Source organism: Penicillium manginii, assembly GCF_028828005.1.
Source record: "Penicillium manginii strain IBT 31320 chromosome Unknown utg000011l:1.0-1395921.0:1.0-1396616.0, whole genome shotgun sequence".
Taxonomy (NCBI): Eukaryota; Fungi; Ascomycota; class Eurotiomycetes; order Eurotiales; family Aspergillaceae; genus Penicillium; species Penicillium manginii.
In genome coordinates, this window is record NW_026643112.1 from 127393 (window position 1) to 147447 (window position 20055).

Here is a 20055-nt window from a genome sequence, read left to right on the forward strand (position 1 = left end):
AACTAAACATTGTCCGAAAATGGCTAAAAGGACCCACGCGGTGGAGTGGCCTTTACAAAGTAGCGGTTTCGATTGGTGTATGAATTGCTTTAACCTCAAAAAAGAAAATGAACTAAATACAGCATCAGATAAATCTAGCATATGTACTCCGTACCCCGTACTAGCAATATTCCACCCAAGCACTGAGGTTCATGTTTTTAATGACTGTGGAGAACTTTTCGGCACCCTCCGCATGACAAGCGTCCGACTTCTTCTCCTCCGTAACGCGAATTTTCAGTTTCCTTTGGCTACCAACATCCTCACCAGAATACTCAATGTGAAAAACTGGTTTATTCACAGATGTGAACGCAGCATATGTATCGCACTCGTTGTATTGAGCACATTGCTCGTTGACTGACCATTGCATGTTGTCGATGACATCGCTAATAATGTCACCTCCGTTCTTCAGACCGATTGACATGCCCCGTGAATGCGCCTGATTTGCAAGATACTTCAATAAATTGATTGAGTCATTCGTTGTTAGACCCAGACCATTTTCGTTGTCATACCCATCGATATTATCCGGATCAACGCCGTCGCAACCTTTCTTCTGCGCCATGTCAAGACGGGCCGATAGAATGCGACGTACGTTGCTTGAATTGATATCAAGCCATCGTTCCCCTGGCCAATCATCAAGGCTACTACCAAAGTCGGAAGAAGAAAATTGGTCCGCATCGGAGCGCCATTCTTCATATGTGCCTGCCGAGAAATAGCAAATCACCTTAGTGCCATGTTTATGAATCGCAGATATGGTTTCCGCTGAATTGTCAAATAGATCAATGTCATAAACCTCGGCATTGATAGAAGTGTCTTCGACAGCGTTCTCTAACTGGATTTGCCATTTGACACCGGGTCTAGGCTGCCATATACTCGATCCATCAGACTGGTTGGTATTGATCCCTCCTCGCTTTAATGTACGCAGATGGACTCCTCCCGGGGTCCTTTGATGAATATGGCCGTTGGCGGGGACAGAGAGCCAGACCAGACATATGGTAAATACCACGAAGGTCTGCTTAACGAGGAGCCGACCACTCGACATGATCGCCCTATGGTATAACATCCTCTTTTTTTCGCGAGCGGAATTGGTATTGCAAGGTGCGTCTTGAGATGCCTAGGTATGTAGGAATGGTTTCAATGGATCTCAGGACGTTTATATTCCCCGAGTCGGTGTGAGTAGTAGGATCGGAATCCCTTTTGAACTTGAAGGAGTGATAGACTAGTAGTAGAACTAGTGATAGCAGGAACTTGAAAAGGAGTGACTGTGATCTGGAATTGATCGTGATAGATGATAATAGTTCTTGAAGTTAATAGACCTGGCTCCGATATTTATATAAATGGCTGTACCTGACGGCCCATTGAGAAAATTTCAAAAGGTCCTGCGCACACCGACTGATCCTGAGTCCTTGAATGTTTCATGGCTGAGGCCCAATGTACGTATCTTATTTGACAGCAAGTTTGACACAGGAAGAGGCTTGCATCGAAGGGTAAGATATGGCGTGTTTGGTTTCTGCCGAGACAAAGGGGAAATTGAAATTAACGTGTGGCGATGAATCAGGGTCCTAGGATCGGACATGAAACGGCCGCCAAGAGCGCTTAGGAGCAAGATCGATCCATCTTATTTGCCGCGACTTAGCCCTACTACTAGTCGGGGATTTTCCGTCCAATTGAAATGATCGCTTATTTTTCCGACAGAACGTTCAAAGGAAGCAGGAATATGCATGTAGGTATATGCATTGTCATCACGTCAGGTTGTCGCTTCTTGGGAAGATATGGCCGAGCCCATTTCGCCCCTGCGGGGCTTATGGGGCCAATGGCACATTTGTTTCGCCAGTCACAATTTCATTTTGGAACCGATTAAACCCCATCTATTAAACGCTTCATTGAAAACCTGGCAATATGTATAGAATTTTGGGGTCGTTTAAGCCGTCAAGTTTCAAAATGTGGTTCAGCTGGGTGGGTGGTTTTCAGAAAGCTCAGTCTTGAGTTATGACATTGCATTGGCTTGGTCCGCGTGTCAGGATCGGACCTGTACCCTTAATACCGGGAATATTATTGTGGCGCATAGCCACTGGCGCCAACAGAAATCACCATTCAGCCCTGGGGGCAAGAATCTATACCTACTTAGATACTAGCGTTGCAAGTCTGAGGTGGGAGAGATCTCGGGAAATTTAACATGATGCAAACAGTGAGGCTAGACAACACCAATCTAGTAATTAAATCAAGGCTCTGTAGTTACCAGTCAAGTAGCATACTCCTTGCCATCGAGGTCCAAGAATAAAAACTTGCAACTTAAACGTTGGGCAACTGGGCACACTCGAGTTTTGTCTATAGCTTAGAGGAAGATTGGAAGATTGGCTTGTGAATCGCGATGAGACCATTGACACTGGGTAAAGAAGCGAGGAGAAGGAACCGTGTCAAAGGAATATCCTAGGATATTCTCTTCATGTTTAAGGTATCCCAACTTGAGTAAGGTAAGCCATGTGGCACATAAGCTTATCGGAGGCCGATGCCGGCGATAGCCTTATCTATGCGGGGTATCACGGGGCCTCGGTTTACTATTGACATTACGGTATGGTATTAAACCAATCAGAGACTGAGATTTTCCAGAATTGGGGTAAAAAACAGTAATATTGAAGTATTGCAGAGTAAGCCCCCTCCTTGCGCCCTACCAGCATCAATCACGCCCTACATCCACACCCTACGAGTAGCAAATTAGATAACAGAAATTCACCATCCAATGAGTTGACGTGATACATCTTCAAGCTTTCTACATTGTAACCCTTCATTGGAGCATTTGTTGCTTTAGAAGTGGTTCATGCCTTTCTTGGATGAGTCATGTCGGAAATGACCTGCCGAGTGGAGACCATTTGAGGTGGTCAACTTCAACCACCTTTTTGATCTTCTCTTCCTACTTCTATCTTCCTTTGTTTCCGCCACGGCGCATACACCCCTCCCCCTCCTCCCATTGATTGCTCCGATTCACCTTCGCCGTCGCTCAATTCAATAACATTGAATATTCAATTTCGACTCCTTCTCACCCTTCGCACACTTCCTTCCGCCCCCCGCCGCCGCGTTCGCAATGAGTCCCCCCCGCGCCTTTGGATATTGATATGAGGGGAGACACCGACACCTCATCGCTGCCAGTGCCAAACCCCTTGACCGTCAATGGAGTACCCGCATGGCGCGAGAAAATGGCCCAGATGCCCACCGGAGTTGCGGCAGCTTGCAGCAGTGACATGTTCAAAAGCCCGGTACGACCAACCTGGACAGTTCCAAAGACAGTTCGCACGATGGGGACAAGATTCGGAACGAAGCAGATTATATAGAGATTTGGGCTGACCAATTGCGCTTTTGAACAACAACAGGCTTGTTACACCAAGCCCAAGGCCAAGTGTTTTGAACGTGAGTGATCAATTGCGTCCAGGACGTTCTATAGGAAGTGCACAATGCTGACCCGAATGTCAGACCGGTTCTCCATCGAAGCCAAGTCTCGCAAGGTTCGTGCTTCTTCTCGTGACATACTACAACTGGAAAGAATCATCTCCTGATGTTGTATCTACCAGGCTTCTACATTGAAGACCGCCGCACGTTTCCTGAAAAACCCCGGTATGCGCAGGAAGAAGATCGTTCCTCTTTTAATCGGACGTGGTATTGATTCTTATTCTCATCAGGCATGATTTCCCTCGGAGGTGGTCTTCCCCCCCCCCGAATACTTCCCTTTCGAGCACCTCGACATCAAAGTCCCCCCCCACCGGGGTTCTCCTCGGAGGCAACTAGCAAATCAGGATCTGTGTTGCGAGCAGGAAAGCATGATATCAGAGATGGGTCCAGCCTCTACGGTGTGTCTCCATATATATGTTCAATCCTCTACAGCAGGTACTGATGAATTGAATGTAGATCTGGAGATTGCACTGAACTATGGTCAAGCAACGGGAGCTGCCCAACTCCTCCGATTCGTCACTGAACATACCGAGGTATATCTAATGTGATACATTGATGCATTTATATTCAGTGACTAATCCGCACAGATTATTCACAACCCACCTTATGCCGACTGGCAATGCACTTTGACCGCGGGAAGCACATATGCTTGGGATACATGCCTGCGCCTACTGACCGAGCGTGGTGACTTCGTCCTTATGGAAGAATACACCTTCGCTAGTGCTGCTGAAACCGCCTTTCCTCTGGGACTTAAAGCGCTGGCCGTTCCCATTGACGAGCAAGGACTGATCCCCAATGCTATGGATGATCTGCTCTCGAACTGGGATGAGAAAGCCCGTGGCGCCCGCAAGCCATTTGTGCTCTATACAATCCCGACTGGTCAGAACCCGACCGGAGCCACCCAATCAGCCGAGCGCCGCCAAGCCGTGTACAAGGTTGCGCAGAAGCACGACATCATCATTGTCGAAGATGAGCCTTACTACTTCTTGCAGATGCAGCCATACGTTGGTCAAGACGCCCCATCTCCGCCTCCACCCGCCAGCCACGATGAGTTCATCAAATCCTTGGTCCCATCTTTCCTCAGTTTGGATGTTGATGGCCGTGTTGTCCGCCTGGAGTCATTCTCCAAGGTCGTGGCTCCTGGTACACGTGTTGGATGGATTGTGGCTTCCGACCAAGTCGTCGAGCGTTTCATTCGTAATTTCGAGACTTCCTCGCAAAACCCCAGCGGAATTTCGCAGATGGTGCTCTACAAATTGCTGGACGAACACTGGGGCCACTCTGGTTATCTGGATTGGCTTATCAATTTGCGCATGGAGTACACTCATCGCCGCGACGCACTCCTTCATTCTTGCGAGAAATACCTGCCACGGGAGATCGCGCACTGGGCACCCCCCGCCGCAGGAATGTTTGTAAGTATTGACTACAATAGAAACCCCCCTTAAACATAGCTGACGCTTCTCTCAGCACTGGATCGAAATTGATTGGCACAAGCACCCCGGTATCGCTGCCGGAAAGACACGCGATGCCATTGAAGAGGAAATCTTCCTTTCTGCGGTGGACCACCAGGTTCTGCTGTCCCGAGGCAGTTGGTTCAAGGCCGACAGGGCTGTTATTGAGGAGAAGATGTTCTTCCGTGCCACATACGCTGCCGCGTCTTCGGAAAAGATTGACGAGGCGATCTCGCGATTTGCGGACTGCCTGCGGGACCAGTTCAAGCTGTAGACATGTCATCCTGTTATGATTCAGTTCTATCAGATGGCTGGCTTGAATTGGAATTACCCGAATCCAATGCTTTGGAGTCTCACTGACTGTTGTTAGATGCAAGATATCCCCGGATATACTTAATTTCGGAAACAGGTTTTCATTTACATCTTTTCACTAGACGCATAATTCATGCTTTCGGATCCTGCGATAGAACAGTAGTACCAGAAATAATATGAACACTGGTATCTTGCAATCCCACATTAATAGTACCAGTACCCACCTGTGTAGTACGTAGGCGGATAGTTAGTTACCGGTACTAGTACTACTGGTACTCCGAGTCTATTCCATCACACATTGAACCTGAACTTGAATCTTGGAATTTTTCACAAACTCCCGACACGTGGTACCTAGTAGTAGTATGATATTATTCTATTGAGTTCTATGTATTTTATTGACAACCTTGGAATCTTATTAACATATCGACAGGATGCATCGGTAATTTTTAATGAGCAAGTTCCTGGCGTCAAGTTAGTTCTCAGTCAATCCACATAGAAAGCCGCGTGAAAGCAGGACTCAACTTACACTGGCCATTTTGCTCCTTGCCCGGATTTTCGGCCCGTAAAATGCCAGGACCCAAGGGACAAGCGTAAGTACAGCACCCTGTTGAGAAAATTAGCGACCGAAGTGGAAAATTGCAGCAAGTGAAGACCTACAATTGCACCGAGAAGACTTGAGGCCTCGGGAAATCCCAGATTGGTAAACATAGCAGTTGTCACCAATGGGAAAACACCACCAAGCAAATTCCGGCCTGCCGGGTAACAAACACGTTAGCAAATCCAGAAAGTCCTTGAGAAGGAACCATAAAACAAGACTTACAGCATGACTGCGCTGCAATTGCAGAGCTCGCGTATCGGTGATAAACATCTGCTAGGTAGTTGAAGGTAGCTAAATAGATAGAAAAGATACCCATAGTCGCACAGCCCACAGCCATCGAGGGTACAATCCAATGGACAGATGGAAACGATGACCACCCGAACCAGAACAGGCCAATGGGCAACAAGATTGATTCCACGCAGACGAAATAAAGGCGGCCTTCGGCAGAGGAAGAGAGCTTTCCGAATCGTGCCGCGATCTTTTCTTGCGATATACTTATGATTGTGATCAGAACAACACCGACACACATAGCTGGGCATAGATATTAGTGCCAGATCCTGTCTCTAAAAGCCAACTTGGAGGTTGTTATTACTTACCGGTGAAGACAGCTCCTGTCTGCTCAACGTTAAATCCATGGTTCGTGCGGAACACCAAAGGAACGGAGCTGAATTGAAGATACAATGTGGCCCAGCTGAAAGAGACCCAGACAGAGAAAAAGAAAACGACAGGCTCTGTGACAAGCATGTCTTGAAGAGGTATCAGCATCAGCTCGGTGGAGCAGGATTTGGGGAAATGAAAGAACTCACGAAGCGGCCGATAGACGGAGATCTGAATCATGGTAGCCAGAGAATCACGCTGCTCGTCGCTCTTGACTTTCCATCGAATGCGCTTCACTGACTTCTCCGTTGAGTCGTCACTGGAAATGAAAACGCCGTGGTGGCCGGCCTTCTCCAACTGTTCATAATAGGTATTGAGAGCTTTCGCCTTTCGGCTCAGCAGAACACTGCCGCGGGTCTCTTTGAAGAAGAAGAATATGATAACAACAAAGACTGCCGAAACCATGGCGTGTGAGTAGTAAATCCAACGCCAGGAGGTATGCGTAACCACAGCGCCCGCTAGTAGGGGCGCAAGGCCGGTGCCGAATAGTGCAGAGCCTGAAAAGAGGGCCATCGGAGTGTTTCGGTCCTCTGCGTGGTAGATATCACTGATGACACCACCCACCATAGTGGAGAATGTCGCTAGGGGATGGTTTAGCACTGGGTCTCACTCTCAGAATCAGGAGGGAATAGCAATACGTACAGCCACCCACGCCCTGGAAGAAACGAGCGATCAGCAAGCCGGCAAAGATGTGAGTTCCTCCGCATGCCAGCAAGCAGGCTGTGAGAGACTAGTGATTAGCATGAAAGATCATAAATTGGGGGAAAGGGGAGAAGATCGAAGCAACATACCAACAAACAAGACTCCACTGGCAATGAAGATAGGGCGTCGACCATTAATTTCTGAAAAGGGGGCGAGAATCATAGGAGCCAGGGCGAAGCCAACACAAAATAGAGTGATGCTGAGGTTGTAGACAACAGGACTGATACCCCATTCTTTGCATAGTTCATCTGATGCTGGGCTAACCTCACCAGCCGAATATCCAGCCAGAGCCGTCACAGCGCAAGAAATATACGTCATAAGCGACTTGCGCCATCGCGGCCATAAGAACGGCGATGTGTATTTTTCCAGATTTGGTGGTTCGGGCGCGGCAGATTGGCCTGGTCCTGGTGGCAAAGAGATGCATGGTGTGGGTAACGGCGTGTCTAGTTCCAGATACAACGATTCGATCTCCTGGGAGTCGGCGATGGAAGGACTGATGCTGCGTTTCTCCATGGTGACCAAACCGACTTTGGGGGCGAGAAAATGTCGGTATCATGCACAATTTGACTGCTGGGATGTAAGGGTTATTTCAAGTTGAATATGAAAGTGTACACCGTATCGGGCAGCGCGAAGGGCGCAAGACTAGGACTCTCTGGTTTATGTACTATCTCTCTCGTTGGAAGAAAATCCAGAATTGGAGAAAGCATCTCCACCGGGAAATGGGTCAGGATTTATGGGTCACAATTGGGGATCTCTCAGGGATATGAGAATTGGCTTAACCATTTGCGCGAAATGGTTCAAGTTATGGCTGCACATTGGGAGCCATTCAAGTTGACAAGCACATGTACGAACCCCGCTCGTACGAATGAACAGGTTGGCGTAGTATGCTCGGACATATGGGCGAGAATTCACAATACTCTGTACAATCATTAATAATCCACAATGGCAAACTCGGCATCTCGGCCGGTTTCGAAAACGGAGAATGTGGGGATCGGACCCCCATCTCCCCCCATTCTCTCCAATCTCCAATTCGGAGAAGTCGAGAACAAGCAAAACCATGAAAGAGAGCCCACAAGGTGGATTATGATCGACGCTATGTACTGTTATCTAATATCTATAACCATATAAAATTCTCATGGACTCAGAGACTCGTGGCTTTCGTCGATACCTAAGTATAACTACATAACTAGTTAGTACATAGTACTACTAGTTGTGTACTACTACTCTGTGCATCTCGGTGAGTTCACCGGAGTTTACCTTCACCTCCCCGGTTGGATGTCAAATAATCTGGAGGTTGGAGAAATGCTGACTCACTACTACCTAGGTAGTAATTAGTAGATACCTACCAAGTACCCGTGGACCATATACTTCGTGAATCAATTAGTTCAACTGGGAGCCCTAAAGATTATATGATTATCCTTGGGCTTGGCAAGGGACAGGTGATGAGAATGGCTGGATTGATTGAATATATGAGCGCATTCTATTACCGAGATCTATTCTTTTCTCGAATGCACACTAACACAGTCTTGAGCTTCCCACACATGCCGATAGGAAGCCGTTACATCGCGAACACTCTATTGCTTGCCGTCAGAGAACGACACTACGGCCCATTTTCCGCTCCAGGCCCATTTGCGGGCATCGGCACCACCACCATTGGGCTGTTGACGAAGCTTCTCGTCCTCGCCAGCAGGTAGACCGACCACAACATCGGCTTTGCAGGTCCGGAATGCCAGTACACAAATTCCTGACTGTGGACCCATTGGTCCAATGGCAGTTGTGAATGGGGTCGTGGGGTCCCATTGAGCCTAGATAAAGGTCAGTATCGAGAAAGGAAGAAAGAACGGTCGCGCTTACATCGTTCGTGAGTTTGCGGTAGTTCAAATCGCCCTTGAAAAGTACGAGCTCGCTTTCTTTTAGGTCTTCGAAAAGCTCGGGGGCCACGTGAGGCATCCGCCAGTAGCAACCCTGGGTGGTCCAGAATGAGTGTGGGCGGATAATCAGTTTACCATCTTGGTGGAATTGGCTCCATTGTTCAAAAAGGAACTGGACATCAGCAACCTCCTTCTCTGCAAGGGGTGGGTAGGTTTTGCCGGAATCATCGGCGGCAGTGTAGAACGCCTGCGGGTCCGCCATCGAGTTCAGCAGATCGGAAAAGTCCTTGGGTGTAACGTCCGACACAAACCAAGGGAGACGCTTCGGGTGTAGGACAATCGTAGTTGCCAACCCAGCGGACAGCAAGTACCCGGCCAGAATCAAGTCAACGAATAGCTCAAACCCAGAGTTATCGAGTACGATATCCACTCGTCGCTCGCCATCCTTCTTCTCGCGACGGGCTTTCTGCATGGTTTCGAATGCCGCGTCGAGGTCATTGACGATGATGTTTTTCTGCGAAGCCTTCCGTGCCTCCGATCCCTGCAGCTTCTGGATATCTTCGTAAGTGAGGGAGGTGAGGAGCGAAAGATCGGTGGCATTTCCCCACAGGCAAATCTCGCACATCTCGGAGAAGAGCAGCCGCTCGGCTTGCTCCACCTCCTCGGGAGATTTACCCTCCGATGAGACACCAGACTCCGCGTCCTGTGCAAGCTCACGGTACCGAGTAGCCAGTTCCAAGACAGCTGGGCGTGAAGATTTGAAGGTGGACATCTTCTGGCGAGCGAAGACATCGTATCCCTTCCAGTGCTTGGAGAGGGCAAAGAATGTTTCCATACGGCGGTCTGCAAATGAGATATCAGCCTCGGTACGTGTTTATCCAGTTGTCAGAGGGCCTCGTCGTACAAAGGTAGCATTCAGCATAGAGCCACGCCACGTCATGCCATTTGGGGTTGCCTCGCTCGGCCAGTTCCTTGTTGTAGCTCGCAATATCGGCCTCGCCATCGTCTTCCAGGGGTCTAATCACATATATGATAAGCGAAAAGCCCAACAGGGAGGGGCGAAGACTGCAGAATACTTACGTCAACGGCCGATTATGTTGCAACTCATATTTCATCTTGGCCAATTGCTCGATGATGCTTTTGCCATCCTTGGCCTTTTCGTCATCAGTAACTGTTCCAACAGTCCGATGAAGATCATCGATTGCACCTGTCTGGTAACTTCGTTAGTAATTGGGTCGCGTATTCTTGTGTAGGGTTCAGGGTACGCACGAGAATGACTGGCCATCGGTCGCTGGCAGAGACCGAGGCGAAGCTCGACGGGTCTGACGTGAGGAACTGGGCTAATACGGGTCAGCTGGTCATATCTGGGACAGATGAAGATTAATGGCTCACGCGTCTTGGGATCGAATTCCATCTTGCCGATTGGATGCGTGTAGAAGACAAAGCTGCCCAGCTGGTCAACTTCGAATTGAATTGCGGGGAGCTTCGCGGGGCAGCGAGGGCGGTCTGGAAATGCCCCGCTGTGTATTTGCGCGGAAACGGGGACAACAGCAATGATAAATGATAATTGAGGATAGAGGATAGATGATGGAAGTATAGATCAAGATGGAGCATGAATCTTTCACTAGGGTAAATCACAAAAGATGCTAGATAAAAAGCACGGCGGCAGAGATTTGTTCACTCGAGTCTACACTATCGAAACGTATATGGACGTTTGCGGTGACCGGAGTACAACAGGCCGTCTCAGGCACGACAAGTGATCTTCGACAGCTAGGATTGAATTGACAGGCCGAGACGAACCAAAGCCAACCGATCAAATGCAGCGCTCCGAAGGACGCCAGCTAAGGCGCTCCTGGGAAACACCATGGTAGTATGACGATGGCGATGGCAACCCAAAAGGTCAACAGCAAAGGCTGGCGGAGCTATCCAATGGAGATAGCTTGTTTAATTTCATACGCGGACAGTACGTATCGCAGAAATCGTATGCTGCCTTGCAGCTACGTCCAGTGTATGTGGGCGGGCTGATAGAGCGGTGGTTTGCTTCGGAGTGGTCTTCCTGCAACTTGCTGCACTTCGGCTATCCAATTCTCGATAACCAGGGCAGACGATAAAACTTGGTGTGGTGAGATATTCCTTCTGGCCACGGTAAATGGGATTAGTTGCTCAAGTTAAGTGTCAAGCCGATCAAACACACGTAGGCGGCGATGCTCAACGCCGTCAAAATGAGAACTGCATTGCCGCTGGTGCGGAACTTATGACGGTGAATCCCATCTTCCCCAAGTTCAGCAAAGAACTGGCGATTTCCCTGGGAGCGACGGAAGAGTCCGATGATGAGAACGCCGGTACCGTAGATTGCAAACAGGGCACCAATACTGTAGAACTCGGCAGTGAAGATCTTGAGCACAACAAGAGCGAAAGAGAATTGGGAGAGAGCTGTCCGGACGTAAGCTCCTTCGAAGGTACGCTGGGCAGCACGCACTTCGACAATCTCATCTGAAGTCAGGACGGCCGATCGGGCACGGTGCATGCGCAGGTGGTATCGGTCTGCGGCACGTCGCTGGGGTGGGTGTTAGAATGACCGGTGACGGGAAAGGGGATGGAAATGGAAAGACGATAGATGGGGAAGAGACAAACCTCGAACATTGTCAAGATATCATTATCATGAACAGAGCAGAGTAGAAGTGAACAGCAACAACAGCAGCAACCCTTGGGAATATGTTAGGGTAGCAGGTAATTGTGGAGTTGCGGAGTTGCGGATGACGAGATAGGAAAGAGGCAAGTCTTGGCGTTGGGGTCCGGCAGATCTTTCATCCGATGAACATGTGACAATGTCAATGCTTGTTGCCTGAATGCCTTAATACCTGAGTGCCTTAATGCCTGAGTGCCTCGCGACTCCTTCTACCTGTTACTCGACACAAACACAGTATGATACACTGTCTAGATTATGAATGATCCGCATCCACCTACCTTACAAGGTATCTCGGTAATCCAAATACCCTTATATTGTTATCTCTGAAGACGAACTGCTAACCCTCTACGTAGTGCGGTCGTTGCCATTCCAAAAAGGTAGCGATATATGATCTTAGCAACCAGAGTTATACAGTGCAACCCAAATAACCATCCTCTAGGTTCGCTGCAATCGAGTCATTCCACGATGCGATAACTGTGAGAAGGCCGGAGATGAATGTGTATACACATCTCGGAAGTCCCGAATCAAGAAACCACAGTATTATCTGCCCATGAAAGGGAGTTCCTATTCAACCACCAATGGACTAATCAAAATTTCCAGGAATCTTCCAGTCAAAGCAAATCCGCTTTGGGACATTCTCCGCCGTCTCAACCGCCTCGAAAAATATTGCTCTCTGCCGAGTGCCTCAGCTGCTTCGGACGCCTCTCAGACCACACCCGTAAACGATGATTCGCTACAGATAGTCCCTCCGGCGATTCAAAATCTTATCAAATGTATCAAAGATGAAGATACTCGATACTTCCTCGTTTTGAATCTTTTCTGTCGCCTGAGACAAATTCATTCGACCTTTTTCAGCAGTCGAGCTATCAGTGCGATCACCTCTGCCATATCAGAGATCGAATTCCTGCAGAATACACCAAGTCTTGAGCTGCTGGAGGACCCAGTTATCCAAAAAGATCTAGTGAAAAGGCTGATCGAAAGTAAGTATCCTCCGAATAACAGCTGTCCACACTCTGACCATTTTCAGACTACTATGGCCGTTACCAATTCGAAGGCTTCAAATACCCTCTCGAGAAAGATTTCTTGGCTGCAATTCCTGACTTGATCGATAACCCTCACATCGAGCTAGACTATACGTCCCAAATTATCTACTACTCCATCATACTCCGAGGCATCATGCTTGACCCAGAATCCCTCCCAGGAAGAGGCAACATAATCCAGGCTCTCTATTCGAAGTGCGTTGCATTAAGCGATGCATGGATAGAGAATATCCACGATACCCCTACCGACCTATTAGCGGCTTCTCTCATGGTAAGCACACTATGTATCCACTAGTTCTCTATGCCCAGAGAGCCTTTCTATTCAATCTATATGGCTAACAGACCTCCAGATATCAATAGCCCTCGAAGGCTGTAACATAGACCTAGCCTGGCAAGCCTTTGGTCAATCGTGCAGAATTTCAAAGACCCTTGGCTACTTCTCGGTAGACGAATCTTCCAATGAAGAGAGCAATCAGCAGTCCGTCCCAAACGGCACAATCCCGTCAGAAGCCGAAGTCGAGCGAAACCGGAAACGCTTTGGATTTTGGCACATTCTTCGCACAGACTGTCTTTTCCGCATGTCTTTCGGCAAGCCGACTTTTATACCTGCAGGATCGTGGAAGGTCAATTTCCCCGATCCGACAATCAATGGCGTGGACGATGGAAAGTCACATTTCATACAGATTCACTTCTTTTCTTCAATGCGGCTTGCTCTTATCGTGATGAGGTATCTCGATTGGATCGAGGGGGGGTGCTCGACAAAATTCAACCTCACATGATACTATCATCGATGGTTATATCGACGAGGTGCAGTCTATTTTGTCGGATTGGGATACGGTATGTTATGTCCTTCGTCGGTGCCCTCACTGCATGACGGAACCCACAAGATCTATGCTAATAGCAAGGAAGGAGAATCTTCTTCAGATGGCAACCGATCATAGCGATATCTGGCTTTGTGTCGATGTCCTTTTCAACAGCTATACAATGCTTATCGTGCTGTATCAATCGAAAAAGTCCGAGCAGGGTGGTAGTCTACCATATCCAGCCATTTATCTGGCCAGGAAATCAGTAAAGACCTTCCAGTCACTACTAGAGTCCTCATCGTATTGGGGAATCAGGTATGCCGACCCTCCCCATCCACGACCTCGTTGCGCATATTACTAAACCTCGCCTGTAGTCTTCTCCTACTGCATCATTTCCTCCCCTTCTTCGTCATTTGCTTGGAAATCCTTGGAAATCCTACATGCGAAAGCCTTGTTGAAAATATCATGCTGGTGAGCTGGGTCTGCGACCATGTCGAAGTTATCGTTCAGGGAAGAGCCGTGCTAAAGCCGATTGCGATTGTCATGAGAGCCTTGGTGAATGCTTGCAATCAAACGAAAGTAGACTCGGGCTTTCTTGCAGCATCAGTCGTTGCTAGTTCTACTGTAACTCGAACTTGAACCTGAACCTGAACCTGAAATAATGGGAATAGCCTGTATCAGAAGATAGCTACCTAGGTAGGTGTCGCCCAGGTGATGGCAATATATATACCAAATGCTCCCAAAGAGGGCGACACGTGACCGTGACGCACACACATCCGCGGAGTCGGAACTTCATCACATCTCATCACTTCCAACTCTTGTTCTCCTCCGCCTCTTTATCACCACTGCCTCAACCTACCTATTTCAAGGTACTTCATCTCGGGACACCAAATCCGACCCCCACGTTGCGGTCTGCATCAGTCAGAGGAGGGCTTTACTTATTAGGTAGTCAATCTCGACTCGTGGGAAATTGACCCCCCACACGTCTCCACCAATCCCCCACCAATGACGCCTCCGAGAATTCTAATTCCAATGCCAATGCCAATTACAATTGCCCCCGGCTATCGAATTTGCCCAACGGAGCAGACACCGGGCCCTTCCCCACACTCCGCACGGCGGGTTCGCCGAAAGGCCCTTCTTCAACGCTCGCCCTGCCCTGCTTTATCTTTTCCTGCTCACTCATCCCGTCGTGTTGGTAGAAGCCCAGCGACAGGTTCCCACAACAATGGCCAAGGTCTATGATGCCGCAGAGGGTACGTTCATGCCGGTTGAATTGTCCACTCTCTCCGAGGACACACGAATGCCTTGCTGCTCATCTCCCCCGCATCGCTCAAGCTGCTAACAAAAGACCATCATAGTTGCCAAACACAACACTCGCGAAAGCTGTTGGGTAATTCTATACGGCAAGGTCTACGATGTGCGTCCGCTCCTTCCTTCCGTCCCTCTCCTTATAAGCAAGCCGAATGCTGACAATCGCGAGTATTAGGTCACCGATTTCTTGTCCAGCCACCCTGGCGGTGCGAAAATCATCCTGAAGCTCTCCGGCACCGACGCGACAGAGGAATATGACCCCATTCACCCCCCGGGAATCCTGGAGGACGAGCTGAAGCCCGAAGCTTGCCTCGGAACTGTCGATACCAGCACCATAGCCAAGTCAGAACCCGTCGCAGAGGCAGCGGAGCCAGCACAAGGTCCTCCGCCCGTGGAGACTCTTCTCAATCTAGATGAGATCGAAGAGGTGGCTACGAAACAAGTGACCCAAAAGGCCTGGGCTTATTATTCGTCTGCTTCGGACGATAAGTTCTCCAAACACTTCAACAACAAAATCTACCAGTCCATTCTTCTCCGTCCACGGGTCTTTGTCGATTGCACCCGCTGTGAATTGGATACTACTATCCTCGGCCACAAGGTCGGATTGCCCTTCTTCATTGCCCCCGCCGCCATGGCGCGTCTGGGACACCCTGCTGGTGAGGCGGGCATGGCTGAGGCGTGCCGCAGCTTCGGCGCAATGCAAATTATATCAAACAATGCTTCCATGACCCCTGAGCAAATCGTGAAGGATGCCGCACCCGATCAGGTCTTTGGCTGGCAGCTCTATGTTCAAACCGACCGCAAGAAGAGCGAGGCTATGTTGGCCCGCATTAACAAGCTCAAGGCAATCAAGTTCATCGTCCTCACACTTGACGCACCGGTTCCAGGAAAGCGAGAGGATGACGAGCGAAACAGTTTAGTCGGTGCAGCTGCTCCAGTTTCGAGCGGCGTGAAAGCGGCTGAACGTACATCAGATGACACCCCCGATGTTTCGGGAGGTTCTGGAGGTGTCGGCCAACAACTGTTCGCGGGTACTGATCCCTCCTTGCGCTGGCATGAAACATTGCCATGGCTCGCTCAACAAACCAACCTGCCTATCGTCTTGAAGGGGCTTCAGACACACGAGGATGCATACATTGCCTCATTACATACTCCACAAATCAAGGGAATCATACTTTCCAACCACGGTGGCCGAGCTTTGGATACTGCACCGCCTGCTGTACACACCTTGCTTGAAATCCGAAAATACTGCCCCGAAGTTCTTGACAAATTGGAGGTGTACGTGGATGGTGGTATCCGCCGTGGTACCGATATCGTCAAGGCCCTTTGCCTGGGCGCTAAAGCAGTTGGTCTTGGCCGGGCTGCTCTTTGGGGCCTCGCAGCCGGTGGCGTTGATGGTGTTCGTCGGACTTTGCAAAGTGAGTAAACAACAAATTTCATTGATTAGAGCGCATTTTGCTAATCTTTTATCGTGCTACAGTTTTGGCAGACGAAAGCAAAACCTGTATGCGACTACTTGGTGTCGAAAACGTCGATGAGCTTGGTCTTCAACATGTACGCTGCCCACACTCTTTTTATTCTAAATATGCATTGGCTGACTTTCTCTTCTCTTGTTAGATCAATACGCGGATGGCCGAACATCAAATCTACGACGGTCCATCGAGTCTGGATTCTTTGCGGCAATCGTTCAAAGCGAAATTGTAATGACTGCTTTTCTTGTGGGTCTTTTGAGACAGTATATATCCTTGCATTTTGTACATTTACGCTTTCTATCATCTATTTATGCGACTTGTTCGCCAACAAAGTGGCCTCCCAACGTAAACGATTTCTTTGTACCACAGGGCTTCTATGCAGGATAGCTAAGTGAATTTCGCGCATGCCTCTTGAAGTGCCGGCTTTTGACTCGCAAGAACGTTGGGATCTTTGGTCTCAGGTCCAGGATCCATCGTATTCTCATGACAAGGCGGGGTTGTGCAATTCATAGCTCCGACGAGACTCGCTAGGCTATGAAACCGCCTCGCTTGTATCTGTGAAACACATTAAGCCCCCCCCCCAAATTGGGGCTCCGGTAGACGGGAAGGGTTTGCCTTGGACAGCGTGGGCGCGAGATAAAGGAGAGGGAGGGAGAGTGTAAAATCCCGTGCAGGAGGGGGATATTACCCTCATGCTGTGAAATATTCGTAGGTCGAAAAGTCGGAGTGGGTTTCCTCCTTACTGGCCCGGCGAAAGCTACGCCTAGTAGCTTTCTTGAACTCGGAAGGAGAAGACCAAGCTACATCCCATGTTTTCGCATCGCCGAGGTTGCTCGAGGATTTGAGGACGCCAAATCGGAAATCAAGGGGATCTGTAGACGGGTCATTTGATACGGATGGCAGTCGCATGTAATACCGAACGGAATCTGGAATCTCCTCCTTGACATGACTGATCAGAAGCAGAGCCTGCTGATCTGATAGACCATGGTGTCGCACATGCTCAGAAGGCCGCCCGGATTGACCATTTTCCAGGAAGTTCAAACACTTATCGCGCTGTGAGGCCGTTAAGCCGGAAAAGGGCTCGTCGAGGATGACAATATCGGGCTTGTGAATGAGAGCGCGGAGAAACAGCACGATGCGCTGTTGTGCGGTGGTGAGTTGACGGAAAAGCACCTGGTCGGCGTACTCGACGTCAAAATCATCAGGTATATAAGGAGCAGGATTGTCTTGACCCTTCGTCGTTAATTTGGGGAAAAGCTCCGAATCTGCGATCTTGGGAGGCTTGGACTGTGCCGAGGCTGCATTGGGATCCAACTCAGCCTTGAACTCCCGCAACGCCGCGGACACGTCTAGATCGCGCTCGTGATCAAGTTTGGGCCGGGCGAGGAAGGTCTCGGCAAAGGAAGATTCTAGGGCAGCACGGATTGATAATTGGCGGGGAAAGAAGGCGTGGATTTCAGGCGAGGAATGTCCCAGTCGGGATTGCAGCTCGAATATAGAAATTCCCGGCTGGCCATTCTCGGGCAGTCGAGAGCGGCCAAGGATTTTGATAGGCTGCGAGTATGTTTGGGGATGATCGGAGGTGATCAATGACAGAAGGGTCGTTTTACCAGATCCGTTGGGACCGAGGATAGCCCAGCGCTGGCCACGTCGGACACGCCAGTGAAGACCCTCTTTGGGCTGCTTCTCGATATTCTGCTTCCAGTTACCAAGAACGACCTTGTCGCCGTATTGAACCCGGACCCCATCCATTTCAATCAGGGCGTCGCCCCCAATTGGTGTCTCGCGCTGTTTGATCCGGTTTGAGGCCTTGTGGTTGGCAGTGAAGTCCCGAAGGAGCTCCTGGTCAAGAAGGCCTGCCTTAAGGTTCTTTTGAGCACGAAGTTTGATGGCTTTCTCTTCGGGGTTTGCGGATTGACCCTTCGCCTGGGAGGGGTTCGCGAGGCCGCGCCAGGTCTGCAAAACTTGGTTGATCTCAGGCCGAGTCCCTTGTGCCAGGATTTGGTGAGTGTTGCCAACCAACATCATATGTGTAATCCAATCCGGCACTGTGTCTTGTGGGCGCAGAGCCAGGATGAGGCGCGGCGAACACTTGTCAGCTAAGCGAAGGAGTAGCCCAGAGATGCTTCGTACTGTGGCCGGGTCCAGTCCCACTAGAAACAGGTTAGCTTCCGTCCAAGGATGATATTTGAATAATTAGATGACATACTGAAGGGCTCATCCAGCAATAAAAGCTCCGGCTTCTTCAGTAGGGCCTTTGCTATGCGTGCTCGTCGAGTTTGACCATTGCTGAGATTCGCGACAGGCATGTCGAGCAACGCATCGAGGTGCAAATCCGCAATGACCTCCTCCAACAACTTCTCATCCCGGACAGTTCCATTTTCTTCACCTTCCATGGGATTCAGAGAGGTCTTGCCCCGCAGGAACTGCTCGACCGTCCAGTCGGTCTCCTCGCGAAGACTTTCATATCGGGCACTTAAATATGCACCACGGGTACCCCCAATGGCCCCGGATCCCTCGCCACTGAAACCAATATATTGTATAGCATTACCGACTATGCGTAATTGCGGATCCTTTGCGAGAACCTCATCGGTGCGCAGGTAGGGGTATGAGCGGGCGGTCGGTGGAATGGAGATATGTAGGCCTCGGAGGATGTCAAGTAAGTCGGTGCGGCCGGATGGACCAACAATGGCCCAATGCTGAAGAGTGTCTTCCGGAGAGGATCTTTTCGCAGGGAGATTGAAGTTTAGATTGGGGAATAGCGGTGGATTGATTGGAGTATCTCGTTCACTCTCGGTCGGGTATTGGCGGTAAAAAGTACCATCTTGGATGCGCACAAGGGGTACCGAGGATACAGACCGTGCAGCTAGGCGGATGGGACCTCGAGGCCGTACCCGGAGAGTCGTACGTAGGCTGGGCAGCAGCATTGTGAGAATGCAAGATGGTCCCAGGCTTGAATTTGACCAAGTGAAGTTGCAATTGAACCTCGTCATCGTTGAAGATGGTCTCGCTGGGTCAGGTGACTGCGGCTTCGGAGTTGAGCCCGACCTCCCCGAAGTATACAAATTTGTATACACATGAGATAGTTATATTGCGGGGTTATCTCTTTGAGTTATGGTGCAAATCAAGAGCTTTGATAATAATTGTGTATCTATGTAATCAAATACTGAGTGCTAAGGTCTAGTGCTGGCGAGAGGGTGGTCACGGGGGAAATATGTAGGTGGATGAGAAACTATCTGACCTAAAAGGACCTAGGTAGTAGATAGGTAGTCGGTGAACTGACTAGATCTGCCTAGATGTGCACCAGTCCAAACGCTCCGGCTCTGCGTATGCCATGGCAAACGCTCTGACGTGCGTCCCCGGCCTCGGCGGCGGCCGAGGGATGTTCTCACATGTAGGCTAACCCATGAAGCCCGGGATCAGTGTTATACATGTGCGACCCCTTTGCCCAGGAACTATGTGATTCCCTTCGAAATTCACTCCAGTATATACCATACACGCTTATAATTTCACCTCGGCTGCACATGTTGGTCTAAATATCATATTGCGATTGCGCCGATACCAAATAAACCGTCACCAATCCCAGTCAGAACCACAATTAGATCAGTCGAGGGTCATCCAGAATATGAGCATGCCCTGAGTGACATCGGATGATGAGTTTGTCCTACC

General features: G+C 49.5%; 8 protein-coding genes across 8 annotated transcripts; 3 read left to right on the top strand and 5 right to left on the bottom strand.

Moving 5' to 3' along the window:
• Positions 1-160: 160 nt before the first annotated feature.
• On the bottom strand, positions 161-1078 carry N7533_013311 (endo alpha-1,4 polygalactosaminidase; the record flags this gene model as incomplete). Its single annotated transcript, XM_057109961.1, has 1 exon — positions 161-1078. One exon carries the CDS (start codon positions 1076-1078, stop codon positions 161-163), a length of 918 nt encoding a protein of 305 aa, XP_056952663.1.
• A 2071-nt stretch (positions 1079-3149) lies between these two features.
• On the top strand, positions 3150-5205 carry N7533_013312 (aminotransferase-like domain-containing protein; the record flags this gene model as incomplete). Its single annotated transcript, XM_057109962.1, has 8 exons — positions 3150-3290; positions 3405-3441; positions 3505-3536; positions 3603-3645; positions 3711-3878; positions 3937-4013; positions 4068-4892; positions 4948-5205. The coding sequence occupies 8 exons, from the start codon at positions 3150-3152 to the stop codon at positions 5203-5205; spliced, it is 1581 nt and encodes a 526-aa protein (XP_056952664.1).
• A 484-nt stretch (positions 5206-5689) lies between these two features.
• On the bottom strand, positions 5690-7725 carry N7533_013313 (Major facilitator superfamily domain general substrate transporter; the record flags this gene model as incomplete). Its single annotated transcript, XM_057109963.1, has 7 exons — positions 5690-5704; positions 5770-5847; positions 5901-5995; positions 6064-6372; positions 6438-7079; positions 7141-7218; positions 7290-7725. Coding segments are annotated over 7 exons (1653 nt in total), but the record flags the coding sequence as incomplete, so codon positions are not given.
• Positions 7726-8774: 1049 nt separating this feature from the next.
• Positions 8775-10485, bottom strand: N7533_013314 (damage-control phosphatase ARMT1 family protein; the record flags this gene model as incomplete). Its single annotated transcript, XM_057109964.1, has 6 exons — positions 8775-9005; positions 9055-9914; positions 9976-10088; positions 10152-10282; positions 10341-10411; positions 10464-10485. The coding sequence occupies 6 exons, from the start codon at positions 10483-10485 to the stop codon at positions 8775-8777; spliced, it is 1428 nt and encodes a 475-aa protein (XP_056952666.1).
• Positions 10486-11226: 741 nt separating this feature from the next.
• On the bottom strand, positions 11227-11714 carry N7533_013315 (uncharacterized protein; the record flags this gene model as incomplete). Its single annotated transcript, XM_057109965.1, has 2 exons — positions 11227-11628; positions 11706-11714. The coding sequence occupies 2 exons, from the start codon at positions 11712-11714 to the stop codon at positions 11227-11229; spliced, it is 411 nt and encodes a 136-aa protein (XP_056952667.1).
• Positions 11715-12199: 485 nt separating this feature from the next.
• Positions 12200-14242, top strand: N7533_013316 (uncharacterized protein; the record flags this gene model as incomplete). Its single annotated transcript, XM_057109966.1, is given in 5 exon segments — positions 12200-12740; positions 12788-13071; positions 13151-13527; positions 13547-13918; positions 13978-14242. Coding segments are annotated over 5 exon segments (1839 nt in total), but the record flags the coding sequence as incomplete, so codon positions are not given.
• Positions 14243-14828: 586 nt separating this feature from the next.
• N7533_013317 (uncharacterized protein) lies at positions 14829-16618 on the top strand (the record flags this gene model as incomplete). The annotated part of the gene is made up of 5 exons (XM_057109967.1): positions 14829-14856; positions 14962-15020; positions 15090-16332; positions 16395-16468; positions 16532-16618. The coding sequence occupies 5 exons, from the start codon at positions 14829-14831 to the stop codon at positions 16616-16618; spliced, it is 1491 nt and encodes a 496-aa protein (XP_056952669.1).
• Positions 16619-17076: 458 nt separating this feature from the next.
• On the bottom strand, positions 17077-19313 carry N7533_013318 (putative ABC transporter; the record flags this gene model as incomplete). The annotated part of the gene is made up of 2 exons (XM_057109968.1): positions 17077-18539; positions 18596-19313. 2 exons carry the CDS (start codon positions 19311-19313, stop codon positions 17077-17079), a joined length of 2181 nt encoding a protein of 726 aa, XP_056952670.1.
• Positions 19314-20055: the final 742 nt, after the last annotated feature.